At 39.8% G+C, this 25,612-nt stretch overlaps 1 protein-coding gene across 1 annotated transcript in view; it reads left to right on the forward strand.

Annotated features, from left to right (window-relative positions):
• The window catches only part of fgf11a (fibroblast growth factor 11a), an 88,904-nt gene that overhangs the window by 22,198 nt on the left and 41,094 nt on the right, over positions 1-25,612 (forward strand). The window contains exon 2 of the mRNA XM_072376799.1: positions 19,279-19,389. Within this exon, the coding sequence (XP_072232900.1) occupies positions 19,279-19,389 (111 nt within the window). The remainder of the gene's footprint in view (positions 1-19,278; positions 19,390-25,612) is intronic.

Below are 25,612 nucleotides of genomic sequence, written 5' to 3' on the forward strand. Positions count from 1 at the left end.
AATCTCCATGGACTTTGGTAGAAAGCAATTAGTCCTGTTTTGTCCTTCTACTGCATGTAGGTAATAATCACCCTGACAAAGTCATTATTGCTTTACATGTTGGTGTGAGTATGCAAAAGGCTGCCAGATACACAAGGCTTCCTCCACAATAAACAGGCACTGAGTTTTGGGAGATTGTTTTGTATATATGTATATATATATATGTATGTATATATGTGTATGTATATGTATTTATGTAAATGTATGTGTTACACACGTGTCTAACTGCTTCAGCCAGGGGGCGTAGACCTTAGTTTCATGGTTCATATGTTGGCTCTTCAACTTAACATCATCAAACAAGCAATGATATGTTCATGCGTGATTGTTTTTTTATTATTTTCATCTTCTTACTCATGTGAGGAGGACTCTTCAAACCCATGTTTTCTTCACTTATATCACAAGAAGACTGGCATCAGCACATTATGAACGTAGACAGAACAGAAATTGAACTGAAATTGTGTCTGTTTCTTACTCTCTTGTTTGGTTACCCATACAAAGAACTCCTCAGTAAGTGTACTTAAGCTACTTTCATCCTGTCAAATATTGCAACAAGCTCCCATAAACACAATGCAACATTTGCTCGGATGCAGGCCATCTGATGGGTTTTTGATAGCTTAAACCGTGGGTACAGATTGCACAATGACCTTAATAGAGAAACCAGGCAAGATGACTAGCTGAAAGACAGGAAGAAGAAATGAATAAAGGCAGAAAATAATGAGACACAAACAGATGGACAGATGTAGGAGGTGATCAACAAGCGGGCTGGAGATGATGGGGTTGCACGGATGGGTTTTAAAGGGGAGGCCTGTGGCTGTACGCATAAAGGGAATAATCCCCGTCCAGTTCAATAAAGCAGCTTGCATAATTACAGCGCAGTTTACAAGCTGGAGGGAAATTGAGTCCCTTAGAACTGGGCTGAGAACAGTGTGAGAAAGAAGGGAAAGTAGATAAGCAGGTGAAGAGAGAGGGGAAAATCCAAAGTAAGGAGAGTCTCCTTTAGTTTAATTTTCTCTCTTATCTTTGTCCAGCAAATTAGACCCTTGGACACAGGAGCAATTGTGCAAAGTTTGAGTATTTTTTTTCATTTACTTTTTGCAATGATTAGCTGCTACGATATAAAAAAAAAAAAAAGAAAAGAAACACTGCTCTTGGATAGCCCGATTCGAGCCAGTACAATTTCATCCGAAAGATGACCAGTATGAACAATGGCTAGTGACGATTTGCCTTCCCCACCCACTGCTGGGTGTCATTTCAGGACCTTCTGGGTGGTTGTTTATTGTCGAGCCGCTGTTGGATGTCACCAATCAAAGAGCGATTGTGCTGGATGGGGAACAGCTGCTCCAATGAGATCAGGAAATAATTAGGAGTAACATTTTGTGAGCTGTGTGGCATTTTAGTTGATTGCAGAGCTGCCAACAAGAACATAGGGGAATGAGGATGTACTGTGGTGAGTTCGTATAAGTGTGTGTGTGTTTTGGTATGAAGGCATGAATGAATTGAGGACAGACTAGAGGAGAGAGTCTCTGCAAATCAGTTTAATTAAAGAGTACCGATGCATGAGATTAGATTGGGAGCCTATGGTGTAAAGGATATGATTACACAGTGAAAGAGAAACAGATTGGAGATAGAGAAAGAGGTGGAGAATTAAAAAGACTATTGAGTGATGGTGAAAAATCTCTGAAAAAAACCCAGCCACAATGCAGCAGACTCTAATGGTAGTGGCTGCGTGTGGTGAGGCACAGCATATCAGTCCCATAGTGCTCCTTAGACTGCCACTGCACCCAGGGTGTTTCCTGTCTTGATGTTGTTGCGCCTCCTGAGTCAGACATTGTGTGTGTGTGTGTGGGAGTGAAACATCTCTGGCTGTGCAATCTGTCTGTCGCTGAGAGCCTAATTATTATTGTTTTAAAGAATCTGGTGACAAGATGCAACGCGATTGCTGCGAGAAGCACTTGAATCTTTTGAGTGCTGCAAACCTTTCGCCACTTTTCTGTAAGTCTCCACATATAAAGCAAAGTACAAAAAAAAAAAAAAGAGTAGGAAATGTTCAAAGCATACACAGAACGTATCTTTACCTTTGATCGTTTCCCACAAATGTGTGGAGCATGTACAGAATTAAATGATTTATTATGTATTTGTTAAGAAGATTTGTAAGCAGTTATTGTTAATCAACGGCAATGCCATTGTAAGTCAGACTAACTCTGAAGCTGAATTTATCAACTACAGCCAGACCAATATTTTCTGCTGACATTGACCTATTACAGATGCATTCTATAGGTTGTGGTGTCTGCATTTGTTAAGATGGATTAATGGTGGATGGCGGTGCAGAGTCTACTTGTTTTTTCACAATAAATTGCTGGGAGGTTAATTAACAATCATTCCATCGTTTGCAACGTATCTCAAATGTGCTGCATGCATATGAACTTGCATAAATAACTTCAACTGATATAATGAAATCAGAATTTTCGACATTGAGAATGATCCAGACATAAGATAATCACTAATACTGTCTCAAAAGTGGTACATGTTAGATTAATTACCAATTAGATGGATTTTTCAGCGATAGTGCAAAGGATGGAATTGCAATCAGCACTTTAATAAGTGAATTTTATCGGAGTCAAGTCAACCATTTAGGTTAGAGAGCAAATAGTAAAAATCCTTTCCAAATATCAGAACAGGGTCAGAAGTTGTAGCTTCTTTATCTATATCTGGAAAGAGACATTATTGATATCAGCTAGAAAACAATTATGACTTAGCTTCTTAGTTTTTCAATAGAATTCAGAGTGGTTGAAAAGTTAAGATGAAAACTAAAAGCTGTATAATTGGACTAAAGGTAGACCAACCAAATGAATTCAAGCACCAGCTTTGTAGTCAAAATGGGTTGCTATGTTGATTCATTCTGCTTGACACTATGTACATGCTAGCTCATTCCCTGTTGTGAGGGTCTGTTGTTCAGCTTTGTTCTACGCTAATGATTTCATGCTATAAGATGCATGCATCCTCAAAAATTAGATTCCATTCATCAGCAAGGCCAGAGGTAGCAGTTGCTCTGGGCAATTGAGTTTTATCACAGATTGCTCAATAAGGCCTGTATCTCTGTGCGTCTACCCTTTCTTTTTCATTGCGATAATGTACCCATCCTTACCTCTGGCATGCTGCATTGACTCATTGAATGAACCGATGACATGGTCACATAGAGGTTGTAAGCTAAAGTATAGAACCACTGACATGGATGTTATGAGTCTTATATTCTTCAGTCCTGGGTCCGGCCCAGTTTGGTTGTTGTGATGGTTGTGGGTTCAGGTCTAGGTAGCGTCAAAGTTTGCTGTATTAAGGCAGAAATTTAACCTCAAGCAGGGTCATTTATATGTGAGGGTATGTAAAAATCCCATGACATTAGAAAGAAATGTACATTTTTGTGTAGGTGACAGAGCTTGATTTTCATTCTCATGAGATTCCATCTTGGCAGGCTCAAAGCTATCCATTTTGGGCCAAAACACAAAGGTTTGGAACATTCACCGTTCTACACTAGTAGTCATGTAGACTCCTATTCACTAACTGGTTCCGTGTGATTTGGCTGAAAATTTGTTAGTGACTTTAATAGAATATTTTTATACTTACGGTGATATCCCTGTTCATGTAAAATACAATTAAATATATCTTGTATTTAGCTAAAACTTGTGCAATAGTTAGTATCTTTCAATTTGGACTTAGAAGGAGAAAATGTTTGCCAGTTTTATCCCTCCACCCCACATTGTTATGAAGCTTTCAAACAGAAACATCACAGTCTGCTTGACAGATGGCTGTGAAGTATTAGGAATTTGACCAGAGGGAAAACACAGCATTGTTGCTACATGGCTCTTGATTGCCTCATTTGGGAACTGATGCTGACAAAAAAAATTGATAAAAAGAAATGACTCTTGTCTCTCGTTAGAAGGGGTTTTCTCATTTGCCTCTATGAGTTTGAGCGAATGAGAACGAGGGAGGTTTACACATGAGAGCCTGATTAGCATTGTGCTCCATGTTCCACTGCTGTGGCTTTGAGAGAGAGAGGGAGATAAGGGAGGAGGTAGAGAAAGACAGAGAGAGGGACAGAGGCAAAGAAGTGCTGGTTCAGCATTGTGCCAAAGGAGGAAGAAGAAGAAGAAGAAGAAGAAGAGAGGAGGAGAGCAGATGAGGGACGTTTGTGAAGAAGAGAATGAAAGAAAGAAGCAGTTGGGGGAGGAAGGAAAAAGGATAAGCAATTAAATCAGAAAAGGTGGTGTCACCATCTTTCCCCCAATCTTTTTTGGGCTGTCCCAGATTAAAGGCGATAGCTGCGAAAGATTAAATCTTTAAACGTCAATCTAAAGTAAGATAAACACAGCAAAGTCAGACCCAATCAAAAATGTAGGACACAGTTGGGTCAATGTGAATGTTGCAGATCAGCAAACCCACCAATGACTGCACAGCACGATTCTGGAATTCTTGGTAATAATACTAATAATGATAATAAAAAAACTATTTGCAAACTAACCCTGAACAATGCAGGAGGATGTTGTGACTGACATCACACACCAAGGGACTTAAATCCAAAAGAGCAATAACCTACTGGTCTCTTTCTGCACTCAGAAATGTGTAACAGGTGATGCCTGTGATACTATGAAGTTATCCAAAACCAGACTGGAAGCTCATAAAAACCACTATCGTTCATTAAAAATGTCAATTGAGCAGAGATGACTTTCAGTTTTTCCAAACTACCTGTTTGTGGTTCTAAAGTTTTGCTGCAGATCAGCTGTGATGCCTACACCTTGACATTGAAATAAAAAAAAAAAAGTCATATCTTTACAACGGTTAAGTCTTACAGTGCTTCATCCTTTGAGCACACAATGATGGCAACACATAAGCTGCAATGGCTACACAGCCCTCAGAGATTTATAACACATTTAGCTCAACATTGGGTTGTCACCCAATGGAATTTGTTTGACGTCTTGATATTGATTTGGGAATAATGCTGGTGAGCTAATCTTATAGATATACATGCTGTCAAATTATGTTTAGTATTTGTTAACCATATGCAGTTTATTGGTTTGAAATATTACCAGCATAACAAGATACTTTTTGGTTTAAAACTGAGCTAAATGTGCTTCAGCCTCACATCGATGTGAGTTTACACATTCAAGCCCGAAACCCAAGACAGGGTCTTTGGTTAGTGTTCTGTGATGTTCTGAAGTGTATCAACCTCGGATCAACGTCAACGCCACAGTGCATCAGTGCAGATAGCCGTAAGCACAAGTAATCATGTGATGACAACAGCTAATCTGTAATATGTATCTGGATATTGTTCTATGACTGGAGCCAAGATTGCCCACAGTGGGCAATGCTCTCTTTACCCCGCATACACAGAAACACCAAAACCACTCCCACTCTTTTCTTCTCCAGTTCCATTCACTTGGGATTCTGTTTCCATCTTTTTATTTATTGTTATACATCTCTCTTTGTGACAGCAGTAACCAGTTTTTGATTTATGTAAGCTGTCCCTTTAAGAGAATACAAAACAGACGTTTTCCTCTCATATGAGTTTCAGATATCATTACAACTCTGTCATATATCCAAATCACATTTCTTTCATTAGTTTGACATGAATTAACCCAACATGCGTGATTTTGGGTGGTGGGAGGAAGGTGGAGTACCTGGAGAGAACCCATGCATACACAGGGAGAACATGCAAACTCCACACAGAAAGGCCCCAGCCGGGAATTGAACCTGGAACCCTTTTGCTATGAGGCGACACTGCTAACCAAGCCAAAATCAATTATTTCTAAAGAAAGTTAGACTGATATAACAGAGCTGTCGTTCATATTTATCCTAATATCTAATATTCTCAGATTGACCCCAACAATAAGATATTGCAGTTCATTTGCTAATGATGTTCTGATGTCTGAGAAGACGTCAGGTCTCTCTGATAATAATGGGAAAGCAAATTGATTTGTTCTCTTTCTCTCAGTGAATCAAGGTGAATCAAGGTATTAAGATAAGAGTCCTTCAGGGTTGTTTAAATTCGTCAAGTCATTGTAGATTCACCCTTACCTGCAGCCCATTACCCATCTGCTCCTACACACTCTCACTAACTCTACTCGAGGAAGAAAAACCCACGCGTGTGTGTGTGTGTGTGTGTGTGTGTGTGTGTGTGTGTGTGTGTGTGTGTGTGTGTGTGTGTGTGTGTGTGTGTGTGTGTGTGTGTGTGTGTGTGTGTGTGTGTGTGTGTGTGTGTGTGTGTGTGTGTGTGTGTGTGTGCTTGCAGGATGGTAGCAATTGCCCATTAACCAATGCACGGTGGGAGATTGTGTCCGATGCTGCCTCGGCTTCATCGAGGTGAAAGGTCGCCGATGTAAAAGCAGACTTGCAGGGGTCAGTTTCGCTCATCCACGTCTGCCATAATCTTAGCCAAAGACATGCACAGATGCTTACAGACACGTGTAGGCATTCTCAGGTGGATGGGAAAACAGATTTGCACTCAAACGCAGAAGAAGTAATGCATGGCCCATTATTACTGTACACACACACTTACACTGATACACAGATGGAGCAACCTCAACATATGGCATTGTTTCCACACGATTCATCTTTCTTTTTTTTTTTTTTTCTTTACTACCCCAATTCCAAAAAAAAGTTGGGATGTGTGTAAACTGTAAACAGACCATCTTAACAAATGCAGACACCAGTACCAATAGATCTGTTATAGGTCAATGTCAGCAGAAAATATTGGTCTGGCGGTAGTTGATAAATTCAGTTAGTCTTACTTACAATAGCATTGTCGTTGATTAGCAGTAACTGCTTACAAATCTTCTTAACAAATACATGATAAATCCCCATAAGACATTTATGAAATATAAAATGGTAAAAAAAGAGTACTTTTTATGTGCAATATATATCTCTTGTGCTTGCATTACCATGAGTTATTGTGTATTACGCTTTAATTGTCATCCACATAGCCTCTACGGACAGGGAATTGGCTTGTATTTGCCTCTAATGGCTCTTAACGGAATATTTCTGTTTATCTCTTTATAGGTCAGCACTTACCAGGGAAGAGTAACAATATGGCATGGTGTTGAAAGGCTGAGAAATGTAACATGCTGCTAAGAGAGTTTGAAGGAAGACAGCAAAAATCTGAGGAGGGAAGGCAAAAAAAACGACAGAGATGATGTTGAAAATGGAGAGGGGAAAAAAATGTGTGGGTGGAAGGTTTGGTTCTTGGTCATTGACTCTTTTCAATTTTACAACACCAGGGCCATTGGTGATTGATCTCTCCACTTGCCTCCCACCCTTCTCTCTCCCGGTGTGATCAGCCTCTGCTCCTTTGTCTCTTGCTGATTCAATGTCTCGCTTTCCTCCCTCCCTTTGTAAATGTTTTCAGATCATTTATCTCTATATTTGTCCCTCTTCTCTTACTTATTTTCTCCTTTACTCCCCCTTCTCCAGTTCCCTCCCTCCACTCTCAGCTGCTAGTTCTACTAGTTTTTACATCTTCATCCTTTTCATTCCCCATGTTTCATCACCTTCACCTCCCAAATCTCTTCTTCTTGTCTTGTCTTCCTTCTTCTCTCTGTCCTTTTACCCTTTTTATCCCTAACTCCTCCATTTTCAAAGTGTTGCTCCCTTCATGTGCAGTTCCTCCGTTGTCCCTTGCGCTCCTCTCTTTGTCCTTTCTTCCTCCCTCCCCCTCAGGTGATATTGGATCCTGGCGTGGATCTGCAGAGAGTGGGCTGACTCTGTCTGCTGATCGTTACTGTAATTAACATCAGTAAAGAGGGGTCCTGGGATACTGAAAACCTCTGCACAGGCTGACTCACACTGCTCTCTCGCTCTTTTCCTCCTTTGATCAAACCTCTGCAGTGTTGTGTTGCAACACACGCTTTCATATAAAGAGACGACATTGAAAGACTAACTCTAACAAGCTCTACGGGAAAAAAGGGATTTAATTCTTAAAAACTAGGTTTAATATGTTTTTTTCTTACGTTACAATAAAACATTTATACCCATTTGTGCTCAAGGTTCTTCCACCTGCGACAATGACAATATTACCACCATAAAAACCACATAGACTTGTTCAGACAATAGAAAAAAGAAAGTAGGTGGAGGAATCGGAGGCTTTTTTGTGAAAAGTTTGAGGGTTCACTGTAGAAAGATGAAGGATCACCTCACATAAGCGTGTTCATATTGTCCCGCCGCTGATGTCATCATCAAGACTGTACTTTAACAAGCCAACACTGCACACAAACACTTTCTTCTGGGTTTACACAAGAACATTCATTTGAAACCGGGATCGTGCTTTAAGCTAAAATGCATTTTTTACAATCTTTTGCAATTTTCACACCATTTTACGGGTTACCATGGCTACATACAAAACTTTGGAATTCCCTGGCTGGCTTTAGGCTGTAACATCTCGTGGTTATAGGGTTAGAAATGGATCATGGATACATTTTTTTTGGCAACACGACGTGAACATCATGAATGCCATTTTTACCACTCACACGCAGTTGCTCTCAGGAGATGTTGCATAATATTTGAACGTAACTGTAATCTGCCTGCATGCACATACGTTTTGGGGAGAGTGACAGTCTTATAAAAAATGAATGATTGATTGATTTGTGATTGAGTGCACGTTGCCACAAATGCTCATTCACACCCATCCTCATAGCTGGAAAAATGGGAGTAAAGTAAAGCAGTGCAAGCAGTAGACAGGACATGATGACTGAAAAAAAAAAAACGATGTTCAGATCTTGTTCGGCGGTTTTGCTCTCTGATCCAGGTTATGACTGTCTAACCTGTGTCTCTTCCTCTGTTTTGCTTCTATCTTAGTTTGTCTTTTGTTCTCCACATCTTTTTTTTTTTATTTTAAACACAACAGTTCCTCAAGGGTACCATCACCCTGCCATCCTCTTTCCATCACTGCTCTTTTCTTGATTTATGTCTACCTCCTTTGTCTCAGTCTTTCTCCTTCTCATCCCTTTTTCAATCTTGTTCTTTTATCCTCTGTCCTTATCTTCCTCTCCATATTCTCTCCCTCACTCATTTTGCAAGACAGCTGCTTTTGTTTCTGGCCCCCCACTTCCTCTCTGTCTGACTTAATCAGCAGGCCATTCATTTATACTTGGAATCTTTACACTTTCAAGCAGACTGAAAAAGTTTTCTCAGTGATTGTGTGTCTATGGCACTGTTTTTCAGAGTCACTCATTTTTCCAAGTGGATTCCAATTGGGCTTTTTCATCAATGTGTGCTTGTCGATCTATGGTTTCAGGTGTGGTTACTTTTCAGACTATTAGTTCGTATAATCCCTGTAGTATATGTAGTATTCATAGAAGTTCTGATTGTGGTTTGCGGTCCTGAGGGGCAAAATTGTTACAGTCCATCACAGGGCTAAAGGAGACATATTATGATAATATAATTTTTTCTGCGCTTGAGAGTGTATATTTGGGTGCCTAAATTCACTACTTCCTCAGAAACTCAGGAAAAACACAACCCTGGCATGTTGTTTTGGGCCCAATATATAAAAACAAATGTAGTACACAAAAGTGAGTAATTCAGATTTCCACTTTAACGGTTATCCAGCCCCCCAGACGAATTAGAGGGCGATCGCTCATTCTACCTGGTTGGTAACTTATGCATCTAATGCAGTTGTTCATTGGCTCATCTTTCGTTTTGACTGTGCATTGGCTTGGAGATGCATTAGCATTTTTAGACAGCGTACCATCATACAGAAGCTGACAACCAACTAAATCCATTACTGCGATGACTTACTTTGCCATTAGTGTAGGCTGTGGTTCCAATGAAGTAGAAATCCATTGTTGCAAGGTCTTTTGCAAAATATTTTTTTCTCTCAGTGGGCTGTGCTGGTAAAATGAACAAACAAAAATGATAAAACTGCGTTCTTTCACTCAATGGTGCGTTTTTCTTGTATATTCTAAAAGCATAAAAAGTCAGAGCAAGTATTTTTATTTAAACCGACACCAGTTAGTTTCATCTGAGGCTCAACCGTCCATTTAATTAAAACGTAGCTCATTTCTAGATACATCAGACAATATGGTTGCTTACTGCAAAGTAAGAGTAACACTTTCTGATGGTAGACACCAAATTTTCCAAATTCTCCTCTCCAAAACAAAGCACAGCCGAGGCAACAGATGATCCATTAGATTAGCTGTCCTTTAGTTGATGATGAGAGATTTAAGGGTTAGGATGAATACTAGAGAAGAAAACTGTCAAATACTTGTCTTCACTTTGGTTACCACAGTGTTTTTTTTAACAATTTAATCATTCATGCATTACAGTTTCATATAGTTTTGTTCATATCATTGCCTCAAAGTGACCTTTTGCATAATGCAAACGTTTTAATGGAACAGCAGGGAGGAAGAATCATGGCCAATAATATGCAGCAAGCTGTAGGTTGTTATCCTCTTCTGTGAGCATTTCCACTGCTTTCTGTGTGGCAGCATTGATCTCTTTTCGGGAATACAGAGTCTGACACATCAGTATCAGAATTTCACATGTGCTGACTTGCTTTACCCCCACCGAGCAGCTATTCTGCCAGGATCTGCTGTTCATTAGTTCTCCCCTATCCTCTGTGAATTTTCACTAATTTTTGTCGTTCTAATTACAGCCAAAAACATGTCTAAACTGTGAGTCAGGTAAACTTTCAGCTGTAATGCCCTTTATCACTTTCATCTGTATTGATGTGCCTAAAAGCTGAAGCTGGACTGCAGTGAGGGAGAGAAAGATTGAATGTGAAAGAGGGAGAGGCGGTTTGTTTTGAAGGTGTCCCGCCCTGTTCTGTCTCTGCATCCTATGAGGGATGAGGCTGCGGGCGGTTTGGAGATGATTGATTGTCCTTGTAAATTTGGCCATTATCATATAGGCTCTCCCCGCCTTTATACCCATTATTCACTGTCATTTGGGGCCACCGTGAGCCCCGAATTTTATGCAATTTAGCTGTGCACTTATGTAAATAGTAAAAACATGAAATGATGCTAACTTATGAGGTGTTTCCTCTCCTTGAATCCAGATTTTTTTTAAACTTTTGCGCATGCAAAAGCTAATCTTTACATATCATACTCCACTTGTTCTCATTCCAGTACAAGACATGTTATTGCTTTTGTGGCTGCAGCTGAGCAGTTACCACTGGCTACAATAAATGAAAGATGAAATACTAGCAGTTGTAAAATCCATATGTCCATGGATTAATAGCTTCAGGCTCTCATGCAAGTGGTGAGAAAGACAATATTAGAGTCAGTGGGGAGTAACAAGCTTATTAACTTTGGAGAGAGAAGAGAAGAGTTTCTATGCAGAGGCATGGCATGTTAAGTAGCAGAAACCAAGAAGGAATTTGCCCACAGTGCTATATTTGATAAAAAAAAAAAGAATTATACTGGAATGACCTTTGCCAAATGTGTGACGAAAGAAGCAAGATGGCCAGATTTTTTTTTTTAGGCAATATATGTACATAAAAATCAAAAGAAAACAACAAAGAGCTGAATGTATATTTGTGCACGGCGCTGCCTGCATGCCCTTGTCATGCAGTGGCAACAATACAGGTACGGAAAGACTTAGCCATTTCACTGCATGAACAGCATGCAGCTGTAAATTACTACTGCTTCGCTGCTCAGCCTCAAGGAGTAATTACTTGAAAAATTCAACTGTGCTTTGTTTCCTCCTGTCAGGCAGCACAAAGAACAATCTGTCAGCCAGTTGACTTGAGTTACAGTAGTTGTCTCAGGTACAATATAACTATTCAATTCCACTTGGCAGCTTAGAGATTGGATGGAAAACAAGCACAGCAGCAGTGTGACTTTTGGCAGCCAATGTTGCTTTCGCTTTAGCACGCCGTCTCTCAGTTGTAGTCGCTCTTTGAGCTAATCATTTTCTTATTTGCAGTCTTGTTGTTGGCCCAAAAAGTTAGTTTTATTTTTGTTTATACCTCTCTGATAGGTTTGGTGGAATTTTTATTTATTTATTTTTTTAACTTTTTACACTGTCCATGCCTCTTTGTGCCGCAGTAATACTGTATAACACACTGAATCCCGCGGATAAATCCACTTACAGGCTGTGTGAAAAAGACTGTTCTGTCTGTTGCTGTCTCACAAGCGGTTCAACAGCTACCCTGGTGCTTCCTGCCTTTTCAGCACCTTTTGTTAGTTCAAAATTGAGTTTTTAATTTTGTTGCCTGTCCCCTGGCTCGCCTTTTTTTTTTTTTTTTTTGGATCCTTCTCCTACCATCGTGCACCATCACCACACGTGGACATAGAGCTAACAGACAACTGATATACAGTTCAGCTTTCTGACTTCTGAAAATATATAAATCATTTTGTAGTTTTTGTCATAGAAAGGTCATATATGTTTTACGGTGGAAATTGACGCCATCCCTGTTGAAGATGCTGTTAAGCTGCAGGCTTTGTGGGTTTTGCACAAAATTTGTGCTTTAAAATCAATATTGTGAGCTTCATAATGAAGAAAGGATTTGGTCTGAAGCCAAAGATCCCTTCACTTTAGAATAAATAAGAGCTGGTTTGAAGATCTCTTTAAGCATGCTGGTGTTCTTCAGTAAATCCCGCAGAAAACAGTCAAAATGGGCCTCCCATTGCATGACTTTTACTGCAGCTAAAAGAAAGACTAATGGAACACAGGGCTACAAGGAGGCTAAAATAATCCCATTTCACCCCTTGCCCCCACTACTTAGCCCTATACTGCCATTTTGCACTTTCACGCCAGGGGCAGGGAGGGCCTAATTCTTTTTTGGGTTTGGCCCTTCAAAGAGAGATTTATCGGAAGCACACCAAACAAGATTGTTGTGAGAGATGCCCTCACAGTTCACCTCATGATCAACACACAACTCAAAGTCACATTGTTCGTGTATAACTCGAACAACTTAACTCATAAACAGAAGTCACTAATGATATATATGTATTTGAAATAGCATGTCGCTAACTACAACAAACTGAATACCCTAAACTGATCCACCAAGGGAGGAAATGATAGAAACGCAGTAAGGGAGCACAGTTCCTGAAATAATTCAATCAGTTTAGTCTTGTTCTAGAATATGCAGAAGATTTTTAAACAGAGCATCTAGATACCAGTTTTAGAGAAAAAAATGGTTTAAGAGAAAAAAGCAATGTGTCTGATGGTGATATATTAGCTTCACAAAGGGGTGATCCAGGGTAAAATTCTAACCACTACCCTCCAATACTCAGTTTAAAGGGGGAGCTTCAATTGAGTGGTAGAGGTAACACTTAGATATTAGATTGGGCCTGAGTCTTCTTTTAAAAGAGTTCCAGTGTTTAGCTTTTGTTCAAACTCTTTTAAATGGTTTTGATACAGTTCAACAGGATTTACTAAGTAATAAAAACTTGACCACAAATAAAATCAAAACCCCCATTATTGCTTTAATAGATGTCACAGTATTTAGGCCACATTAGCAGCTTGTGCTCTGTTTGCTGTGGATTCACGATGAGTGCTGTGATGCATAAAGCTGCAGACTCTTCCCAGGAAGGTCTGGAACTTTTAATCCCACTAAAACCCGAAACAGTTTGCGAACAACAGTGACCATAATTCATCAGCTCCGTTGCACATCTGTGCTCCCTGGAGTCCGACTGTGCTGCTCCTGACGCTGACTGAACAGAGAGCATTTCCGAAGATGCCTCCACAAACAGATGGAAGCATAATAATCAGCTATCGTCGCAGTGTCACAGACTTCAAGTGGTCTGACAGGAAAAGAATGAATCGCACCGCTCGCTAAATCACACGTCAATAGCAAGTTATCCCACTGCGGCTGAAGTAAACGGAATACCTGTGGGAAACACTTTTAAATGCTTAGTGATAAAAAGTTTAGACATTTACCCTCATCTTTTATCCTTCATCATTGTGGACTTCCCTACCTGAAACTCCTCCCTCTGCCCCCTCTTTTTCCTCTGATTGACAGTCTGTCATTCAGCAGTCTCTCCTGCTCTTCCTCCCTTTCTCACTGCATCAGTTCTTCACTTTTCAAAAAGAGCAAAAGTAAGGGCTTCCCTGCAGATTAGGTATGCAGTTTTTGGGATGAGACGTGAAAAAAATCAGGAGAGGAGGGAGGGAGGGAGGGAGGGGGAGGAAGAAGGCAAAGGAGAGGGCAAAGCAAGAATAAAGATAATGAGGAAGACTTGAATGAGAAAGAAAATGTAAAGGGAGCAGAATAGAAATAAAAATTGAGTGTCAAACTTTAAAAAGCCTATGGCCAGTCGCATTAAGGTTTTAGAAAGGTATAGCAATGCACCAATAGTGAAGAAAAGACTGGTCTAGTTTATGAGCAACAAAATTCTCCCCAGCAGTTACTGTCGCCATGCCAACAAGAGGGAAAATAAGCTACATTAAAACCACTTTTCATCACTATCAGTAATTTCCAATTACACTGCAAATTTAATGTCACTAACAATTTTTCTCAAAATAAAAAAACAACTATAAAATAAAAACAAGGTTTGGACTGACTTGCTGTTCTATGGACCAAGGTCTAATTTTTCAGAAGCTTTGAATTTTTGGATATTAAATAATGACCTTTGCTGTTGTTTCAAGTGTAAGGCAAACACGATCAGTATGCTTGTAATGCTTCACAGATACCTAAGTAACATGGATCAAAAGCTTGCACAAGTCGAACAGCAGCATAAAATAACTTTATCCAGTATTACAGTGATTTGAACTGCAAATATTTGTACAGTTCTTATGTTTATCTGATGGAGTGTGTCCACAACAATCAGCCATTACATTATAATCTACTGCATAGTATTTAGTCAGCCTCCCCTCTTTTGCCAAAATAGCCCTGACCCATCAAGGTATAGTCTCCATTAGACCTCTGAAGGTTTCCTCTGGCACCAAGCTACTTGTAGTGGATCCTTTAAGTTGTTGTCCCCTTGGTGCCAAAGCTGGTCAAATCCTAATGTTTGCCCAGTTCTTTTTACATCCAACACATCGCCTGAAAGGAGGAAATGTTCACCCTCTGCTGTTGTGAGAGGATGGTTAATGTTTTTCCTCTTCACCTGATGTTATGGGATGGCTGATTGGTCTTTCAGATGGATACGGTTACTCACTCTTTAAAGTGAAACTAATGAGACAAAGACTTACTGTGTAATACCACTGATGCCCGCAATGCACTAGCTCCAAAACACCTGTGTTATCCACTTCTTTCAAGAAACACAAAAGTGAATTCTCCAAATTGTTATGGTGTCATTAGCCACATTCACTTCTTCTGATTATTGCACTGGTGGTCCTCTTTGAAAATAACTACACTAATAGATAGATAGTCTTAGATGTTACTGTCCAGCTCCACCCTCTTGTTCACATATGGTCATTGCTGGCTTCTAAAAAGTGGATGCTTACATGCTTATGTCTTACAGACTCTTGTAATGTGTTTATTGTACATGTTCATTTAGCATTTTTGATTAAAAATCGATATATGAAAACAGAACCTTTATTTACAAAAAAAGCACTGCATGGGAACGTTTGATCGAAGATCAAGAAGATCGCGAAATCTGCTTAATGTCCTTCCACCACCTCGGCCTTCCTTCACTTCTTTCTTTTTACAGATAGGTTACACTTCTTTCAACACTTGAGCCTGAAGCTGGCAACGAATCTAAGCACTACAGTCGAAAGTTATTGATGTAATTCCTAGGCTGGGCGGTAAATAATGAAAGGAGGTGAAACGACAGTGAAGGAGCTAAATATATTTTGTACCCTGTGTGTCTGTTGTGCGTTTGATGATAGACGGGCATTGTCCTTCACAGAATATCTCTGCCAATTATGTTGGAGATGTCCAACACACACACACACACACACACACACACATTAAGAATAGCAGTGTGTAATGGGGGAGAAAATAACACCAGCTGAAACTCAATTGTCATCTGACATTAGTCAGCCGGAGGGTTCAGGGTGACTTTAATGGTTAAAATTGCTAATAAGTCAGATTAATCCCTCTCTTTATTAGGTCACTCCATAATTGGCATTGAACTTCTGTGGGATTATGAGCACAAATCCTCTTCTCGCATACCACCACATGCGCTTGTGTTGTGGGATATGTTCCACGAAATCTGTTTATTAAAGCTGATACATTCCCAGGACACATTTCAATATGACTAAAGCATGATTTTTTTTCTAACGGCTTAAATGACATTTACAGTAAAAGGCGTAACTTTTTGGATAGATAAACACGAGAGAATTTGGCCGTTTTCTTTTGCTCTGTGGTTCTCCCTGCGGTTTTGAGATGTAACACCGTTGTGATGAAAACAAGTCCTCTGTACATGTACAGCCAGATGGATGACTTCTTTTGTCATGTTGAAGAGGCCACAAAGACCCCATCAAAAAGCCCATGAAAAAAAATCAGGTGATCAAAAAAGCTAATTGGTGTGGTGCAGGGCCGGAAATCAAAGCTGCGAGCTGCGGTTTCAGGCTCCAGAATGTTCTTCAAAACGAGTCAGAGGCACATCGTGTTCCGCTGGTGTTTATATAGGCATAAAAATGCTTTAAACACAAAAAGAAGGTCTGTATGAGCTTTTAAAAAGGCAGTCAAATAAAACCCTAGACTGGATTCTGGCTGGATTTATTAGCCCCAGTCTCCTGGACCCCGGTGCTGTACTCAGAGTGATCATAACAGCCCACAGATGCAGAGGGGCTCAAAAAGATGCCAGGAGCAGCCCGTATTGATAGTATTTGTGTAGGTGTCGGATCAGGATAGGCTCAGTCAGGATTGCAGATGCAGACAAACTTTCAACAGAAGCCTGAATCAAACTTCGGGTCCGAAAAATGCCATAATAATCTGGAGATAGAAGGTCGGCTAATATCACATATATAAGCACATATACAAACCTAATATCAATAAATGCTGTATATGTTTTTGATTTCAAATGTAGTGCTGCGAAGCTGAAGATTTGTTCAGGCAGAAAACTGAAGTTGTGCTTTCAATAACTAAATGGGATCATTCTACTTCCACTTCATTAAAGCTTTTAGAATAATTTGCTAGTTCATCAGCTGCTCAGCTGCCTGGGATTTTCCAATAATTCCTGTAAGTGTGGAGCATGATCATTATAACCTGTCAGCTCTCACTATTACTCAACTGACAATACAATCAAACTAATGTTGCTTGCTATTGTGGCTTGCAACGTGAACCCACCTCCTTACTTATGTTCTGTATTGATGTATTTTTGATTAAATGCACATTTAATGATTCTGTGTTTATTAGGAATTCTTTCAGTAGTTGTTAGAGCTCAATTACAATAGAAATTCTTCTAATTCAATGATCTTACAATCAAGGGTGGTTTTCCTGTTTCTAACTTGATAGAAAGTAACAAATAAGTATACAAATAAGACTGAACAAGTGCACCTATCTAATTTCACATTTTCATGACGAGAAATACAAAATCATTCTATTGAAGCTTTTTTTTTTGCCTCCACAGAGGCAGAGTCTTGCTAAAGGTCAACACCCGTCTGTGTGTTTGCTGCTGAGCACGGTGGCAGATGTGTTCAGCAGCACATGGCCTGGTGTGTGGTCTGAAGCTTAATTTGAGATTAATACTTCTGGTATAACAGATTACCACATTCTACGTCTGACCTTCTGCGTCTAGTCAGCCAGCGATGGATGAATGAGCTCTTATCTCTTAGTAGTTACAGCGACTCAGTCTCGGTGCAGAGGTCAGAGTCTGCTTTGAAAAGCTTCTAAACATGTTGTGTCACTCTGTCGGCATCAATGTAAGGATTCCACACAAAAGTCCTCGGCTAATGCAGAGACATGATGTGTTTAAAACATAAAATGTAAACAGCTTCATTTCAGCTAGTTCCTCAAGTTCATAAAGTTAATGAATATGGAATCTTGCAGCTGTAAAAAAAAAAAAAAGATAAAAGGAAAAAGAGGCAACAAATCTTTCAAACTGAGATTGAAATTTGCTAACTACCAACTACGATGATAAAAAGACAAATATTGATAACATTCTTATTGTGCTTCTCATGAAGCCAGAATATCACAAACAGTTAAAAAATAATCTTCTTCTGGGATGCAATTTAATACAAGAACACATGAATTATACTGAAAACTCAAGAACAATGCTAAATAAACCTTATATAAAAGAAAAAAAAATAGACTTGTTTATGCTGAATCATCCATATCGGTGTGCTTCAGATAGAATTTAAATTAGTGAGACTCTCTGTCAGTACCTCTCATTTCCTCTTTTTCTATTCACACATACGCAAACCTACCTTCTATCAACCCAAGGCCAACTGCCAGCTGCCCCCATACTTCTCAGTCCTCATCCATATTTGATGCATCTCATTAAAAGTTGATTGTGGAAAAGCTTCCGCATTCTGAGATTTCCCCTGATCCACTATTTAGTCTCTCTCAGCACTTTGGGGTGAAAGAGCCCTCTCAGTCATGCGTGAGTGCTCTTAAAGGACAACATACAACACACATGTCAACATTCCTGGAGCATAGGGTGTTGTAGCGGATGAGCATTTCGAAACGAGTCACTGAAACAAAGAGATGTTGAGGCTGTACTTCCAAAATCATTCCAAATGATTACTATTTCTTTACATTTGTATATTCAACTGCCCCTTTGTGATACTGCAGACACAGGTTGAGGTCAGGATGCAGCCTGCAGAGTCTTATGACAAATGAAATGCACTGAAAAAACAACCACATGCAAACATGCAAACTCCTCACAGAAAGAAGAGGTATAAAGTTAAAATCCTGTCTTCTTCGGTTCTTTTTTCTTAAACATTCCTCCAATAGCTGACTTGTTATATGACCTTAGTTCTTGCACAGTCCTACACACGTTTAAAGTGCTCACATCCCTACAGAGTGACAGGCAGCTGCTCCAACCACCCACACACTCCTGCATGAAAAACTCCTGATAAATCAATAAATCAATTGTTAAATAAATAGATGAGTAAAAAGACAAATAAAACGACTTACCTCCCTCACTTTAACCTGTCGGATAAAAATGTATCTTTTTGCTGATTCTGAGGTCTCATCAGTCCTGCTGAAGGCCAGAGTCTCATTGAGACCCACAAACACATATGGAAGCACACACATTTTACTGTTTGACTGTTTCACTGAGTAAACGTGAAGATTGACCCCTTGTTTAGCCTGTGCGCATGCTCCCAAGTAGGCGCTTGAATTAATATACGTGACCTTAAAAGTGTGTACGTGTGTTTTTGGATGCTGAAGTGTGTTTTGATGCTGTGCTTTCTCTGCAGAGCCCCAGCTGAAGGGCATTGTCACGCGGCTCTACTGCAGACACGGCTTCTACCTCCAGATGCTGCCGGATGGCACCATGGAAGGCACAAAGGACGAAAGCAGCTCCTTCTGTAAGTAAAAAAAAAAAGCGCTAACCCACATATACCGTAGCTGTAGATGTGTGCCACTCTGAGTTTTACCCACCTCTTTGCCAAAAGACATTCAAAAAGGGAAGTCCCTGTTAGAGCAGCTATGACTCAGCTCTTGCTGTCTGGTCCGATTCACACTTAGGGTATTGAAGCAGAAAAAGTATTCAGTTTGCAAGGTGCTCTAGGCGGACACCAGCTAAATGGTAATTGTTATTGTTGCTTAATAGATCACAAATGATCTCAGACACTAATTCTTTCAAATATGGTTTTCATTGGTTCGCTCATTTTTATCATTATTTATCTATAAATAACCCATCTATATATCAACACACTTTTACCCTAATGTGTGTGTGTTTGTGTGTGTGTGACTGAATTGGACATTGATACCTTTATATGTATTTTATAGTGATTACATAGACTCTCACCTTGTAACTGCAGTATTCCTTAGAGTCAGTTAATGCCACAAACGACTTGACTAAGGATTTAAGTCAACACTTATAGCTTTTCTTATTGGTTTAAAAAAGAAACAGTGTTCATCTTCAGCTGCTTGGTCTCTACACAAACAGGCACATCATCATCTTTAGCTGACCCTGTAATGGGTCATCACCTGGCTGATTATTCACTAGAAACATCATATCCAAGAGCCCCAGGACTCCCCAAGCCTCCCAAAGAGATCAATATTATATTATAGGATATCCCTTATGGTGCAACACAGCAGTTTTTTTTATGACAAAACACCAATGTTGATGGAAATCATATCGTTTGCACAATTTCAGATTTACAGTTTACAGGAATGAGAGGGAAATCTCTCCCTGACTCTGTGTTTAGTTGTAAAGTTTGCATTTCAGCATTTTAGTATGATGTCAGTATGGGTTAGTGGAGCGGTTACCAGGTTGGAAAAATGTGGATCTCACCCTGAGGTGTTTCACATGGCATTTGTCCTGATGTGAGGCATTAGAACTGCTCCACACAACGTCCGTTCTGACAGGGTTGTTTTTGCTGATCAGACAACCAGGCAGTGTTTGTGCAAAGCCCTCCTTTGGATTTTGACAGGAAAAACATCTCAAGACATCTCTCACGTAACAGTCTCTCGAGGAGAAAAGTGAGTTCTGGGGAAACTTGTGTGAAAGAGAGTCAGCACCAGAATCCTTCATCCCCAGCTGTTTGGTTAAACACCTCCAGAAAGCTCCACAGTAACTGATTAGACCTGCTCTCACCTCTCCCTCTTATGCAACAACACACCTACACCGAGGCAAACACTGGCGCATGTTGAACTTTAAACATTCCCATGTCCAATCTGAAATATTCATCACATAATACCGCAGGGCACATCCGAAGGCGAACAGGGCTCATTTCCAGACAGGTGTAAAGACTGTTGTGTAACAGTTTTTCTCATATGGTAGAGTATTAAGCAGCAGTGAGCGGAGGTCACCCTGCCAAGTGTTTGCGTGGGCCTGACTTATGGTTCATTTCATAACAACTGTAATTCCATCAATTGCAGGATGTATCCTGGGCTCTTTGCATTCTCAAGTTACAGCCTGATATGGGTAGTTAACAGGTAAGTCTAAACAGCATAGAAATGATTCACTTTGTCTGAGTCAAATTATTTAGTCATTTACCACATTCCTTCAGATAGAGGCTGAGGCCGTTATTCACTCCAACAGCTTTGGGTACCAGGCCTTTATTTGAAGCAGGCTTTCATTTCAAATTCTCAATGTTATTAGTATGATTTTTTTATTTATTTTTTTGTACAATATGTTATTTTAATTCCTCAAAATGTCCACCTACCGGTGTGTCCATATGCCTACCAAGTGGAAACCCATTCATTCCTCTTGGGGTCTTCTTTTGATCAATTTTCAAAATTAATTGCAATTATCGTCCTTTTTTTTAAACCCTGTACACCATAAACGAATTGCTGAGAATAAAGGTATGTTGTCATGGCCATAACCAAGTTTAAGTGGTCAGTAGACATAAAGAAATAGATACATTGGTGTAGCACTGGTATGTGTGAAGGAGTTTTTCGCACCAAAAAACACAATTTAGACTCCTATCTCAGAGCTGTATGGGGATTTACATGTGGCAGAAACGCTTGAATATTTGAAATTATAGTGGTATGGCAGTTGGTATCTGAGACTCCTGCTCGAACAGCTAAGTTTGGCGCTGATCGACGGACATGCATACAAAAGAAAAAGAGACAAATAGACCTGCAACCTCCTGCAATGACAAAAAACCAATGACCTGTAGGATAAAAGAGTGTGTCCCATTAAGGGGAATGACTCCCTCTTGTCTTCTCTATTCTGAAAATACAAAGCTTTGCAGCACCTACCTTAGCCTCCCAGTTATCTGGAGCAAAATTATTCAGGAGGACACTTCACTGAAGTGAAATCCTGGTAGGGGGAGAAAAAGTAAAAGAGAGGTGTGGAAGCCCTGAGGGAATGTAATGAAACAAAAAGGGCCGACACTGCCTTTTGTAAGGCCTTGCTTTAGTTTTATCACTTTTTTTTAAGGAGGTTCCCTCAAGGCTTCCATAACTAGGTGATAGTTGTCAAAAGTGACTTTATGTTAAAGAAAAAAGCGAGAAAGGGATACAAAAAAAGAGGACATGCCAGAGAAAAGAGAGCCAACAAGACAAGATGGGTGAGAGAAGTTAGAGGAGGAGAAAAAAAACACATGAAGATGACTGAGAGAAAGTAGGGAGGGACTGGGAGCAGGATGAGCAGCTGGCATGCAGCTGATGGCTCCTCAATCACTGTGTCTCCCCCCTCTGGTGGGAGGTCAGAGGACCTGCCACCCCCTTCCCCTGCCCTGCTTCTCCCGTCCTCCCTTCGTTCCTGTTCCTGGCTCTGCCAGGCGGTTATGTAATGAAGTTGGACGTGAAATGAGGAAAGACTAGAGTGGGTTTAGATTTATCTATTTACTTGGAAAGACGGTGCTTGGGAATTTTTTTATGTACTCTCTCATAACTAAAATGCATTCAGTTTTTAATTTATACTGAATGGACTTTTTGTCATACAACACAGTGTTCTAAACCAATTGAAGCTGCATTTCTGCCCTTTATTTTTTATATTAATTTAAAACATATATTTAACAATATTAACTTGTCATCTCGCTGCAGTGATTGGCAGGTGGACTCTTGGACATTGGGACAATTAAGCGAGATTACGGTACACAATACAGTTGTCACATACTGTGTCTTGTGTCTGTTTTCAGCGTATGGGTTACCCCTTTACTGTCAGGTAACTGTACTACAGCTGTCTGTTGCCAGTTATCTCAGGTAGCTGCTTATTGCCAGTTATCTCTTTGCAGCAGCAAAGGATGCACCAGCTGCATCAACAATAAATGGCACCAAGGAAATGTCACTGTTGTGATATCAGCGATTTACATTAAAAGGGTTAAAGGGGGACAGACGAGCAGCTCCTACACATGAGACCCGTGTTCAAGTTCAAACTTGACCTCGCTGTTTTTTTTTCTTTATTTCCATTCCTTATTTTCATCTCCATTCTCCCTGCTATTCTAGCCTACTTCTGCATTGAGCAATAAAAATTCTTCGTTTAAAAGAATTAAAAAAAATGTTTGGCATTACAGTACTCAGTAATATGCATTCTGTTGCAAAAAGCTATGCCTACATTTCACATTTCACATGTAGGCAGTGTGCCTACATGTTGCCATGGCGGCACACTGCCCCAACATTACTGGCTTGGGAAGCCTTATGTGTCCAAAAGTTGTCTGACCAGCCATCAGTATGAGACAAGTTGTGAGTGAGAAAAATTTGAATTAAAAGAGACTGCCCTTGTCCCAGAAATGAATGCAGGGGTCATTTGTAGATCTAGAAAACAATTAACTTTAATTACATTCAAATATGCGACCGCTTGTGATCGTGAAAGCAATTTCATGTGTGTCAAATTGATAAAGATGGCATAATACAAGGAATAGGTTCTATTTCACAATGTTTTTGTTTTTTTTTACATTTGATTTCTTGCTGTAAGTGATGTTATTTTCTAAACTTAAAGAAAGTGTCATCGTAATATGCTTTTGTGTTGACACGTCGCCAAGATCATCAGCAAAATGGTATCCATTGAGATGATTGTGTAGCTGTAAAAAGAATGTATTTTGGCCCCCAATTTGGATTGGTTTCTAACCATATCGTTACTTGGACCCCAACACAGCCAGGATACGCAGACCCAGTTAAAACTAATTTCTAATATGAAAATAAAGCTTTGTTCTAATCAAATGCTATGTTTGAAGCCTCCCTCTCGTTGCCTGGTTGCGATGTGTGTAATTCATTATATTCACCAAGAAAGTAGGTAAAACACATTCAGATTTTCTGTTATTTGTCTCTTATTTTCTTCATCGTAACAGTAAGGTTTATCTGCATGCATCGCTCATGTTAGAAGTCCACTAGTTCAGTTTCTGAACGTTCTCGGGTCACTCCAAACCAGTTAAACAAATCAAAACATAGAAAAATTCAACTTGGAACTACTTTAAATGGGTTTTTTTTTTTTTTGGGTATCAAAAGCTCAACTGTCAATATTGAATCTGCATGACTGCGTTAGTGCCAAATAACAGAGGTTAACAGTGATAACAGTGACAAATAGCAGACAGGCAACAGACCAAGTGTCTCAGGTCTCAAAAGAGCAGAAGAATCGTTGAAAATACACAGTAGCAAAAGGGTGACAATATGTTCACTGAGTAATAGATGAGGGATGGAGCTACTGTACTGGTGTGACTTCCCCGGGAATTCTTTAAAGGCAGAAAGCAAAAAAAACCAGAAAGAGACAAAGAGAAAAGTGGGACAAAGAGCAAAAAAGAGGAAATAGAGAAAAAGATAAGACGAGAGATCAGAAAGCCATATGTAGGAACTTGTTTCCCTGTCTTTTATCCACTGTAATTACCATTTCCCACTGTTGGAGGGTAAATTTTACTTATCTCTCTCTGCGCTCTGGAACTAGTCAGTTTTTTTTCTCCGTATATCTTTCCCAGTACTAGATAACATTCCTTTGCAGAGGCTAGAGAGGAAAAATACTCAAAGGCTGTGCTTGAAAGGCAGATGAGGGAAACTTTGCTCATTCCGAGAGCTGCGGCTTTCAAGGAGGAAAACTATGAACATTGAAAGCAACAACTCCATCTGCTATAAGATGAGAAAAGTAAAGGGCGATAAAGAGCCACCTTGTGAGGATGAGAAGAGCATGAAAAATACCAAACAAGTAGAAGTGAAGATACTGGGCGAAGACCAGAGAGACGTGAAGAGAAGCTGCGGGATAAAATAGGACAAAGATTAATGGATTTGGACGGAAAAGAGTTGATGACGTGAGAGAGAGAATGACAGCAGGCAACAGGGGAACTGAGAGGGAACAAATAAGGAATAAAAATTGAGAGACATACAAAAAAAATACCACACGGTGAGATAAGAAATAGGATGTTCGTTCATGACAAGGAGGTGTGAATAGACACTGGGGATAGAGAGATGAGAAGTAGGAAGGGAAAGAGCAGTGGAAGGAAGACAGATAAAGGTAAGATAAATCAGTTATGGGAAGGCGAGCCTGCAGAAGAGGCTGAAGTTAAATAACAGGAGAATGAAGGTAGTTGTCTCGTCATCAGAGTCATCGACCACCAGGGAAATCAGGCATAAAACTCTGCTGGAAGTAATTTAATCTGCTGTTGAGCCTTAAAACTTCCATTCCTTACAACACAAATGACAAATCCACCTGTTTTTTTTCACGTCTTCATTAGTTCAGGCGTCATTTTAAATGACCCCAGTGCTGTGGGCTGTCTGGTGAAGACTTCATTTAAAATCCTCACAGCTGTATTGGAATCGGGATGTTAAGTAAATGTCATTGATATTAAGTATTGGCAGACATGAATTGAGATAGATAACATCTTTAGAATCCCAAGGGCTGTGCAAGACTTTTGTTTATTGATTTTATTTCTACATTTAATACTTTCCTGTCCCACAAACTACTCAATATGCTGAATCAGCTCAGCGTCGACCTACTTGTTATTTAAGTGGAAACATTCATTCCTCACTAACTGGGCTCTGTGTGTTAGAGTGGACAGAACTGTCTGAGCCCTTAACCATCAGTATGGCTGAACATGGGTGTGTTATCTCATCTGTGCTGTTCATAAACATTTTCTGATGATCGGTGGGTTAATGATTTCTGTCTGTGGTGCTCAGGTGTAAAATGGTATCATTAAGAGTTTGTACAGT

The sequence above is a fragment of the Leuresthes tenuis genome, unplaced genomic scaffold (assembly GCF_036924035.1).
Source record: "Leuresthes tenuis unplaced genomic scaffold, fLeuTen1.0.hap1 SCAF_22, whole genome shotgun sequence".
NCBI classification, from domain to species: domain Eukaryota; kingdom Metazoa; phylum Chordata; class Actinopteri; order Atheriniformes; family Atherinopsidae; genus Leuresthes; species Leuresthes tenuis.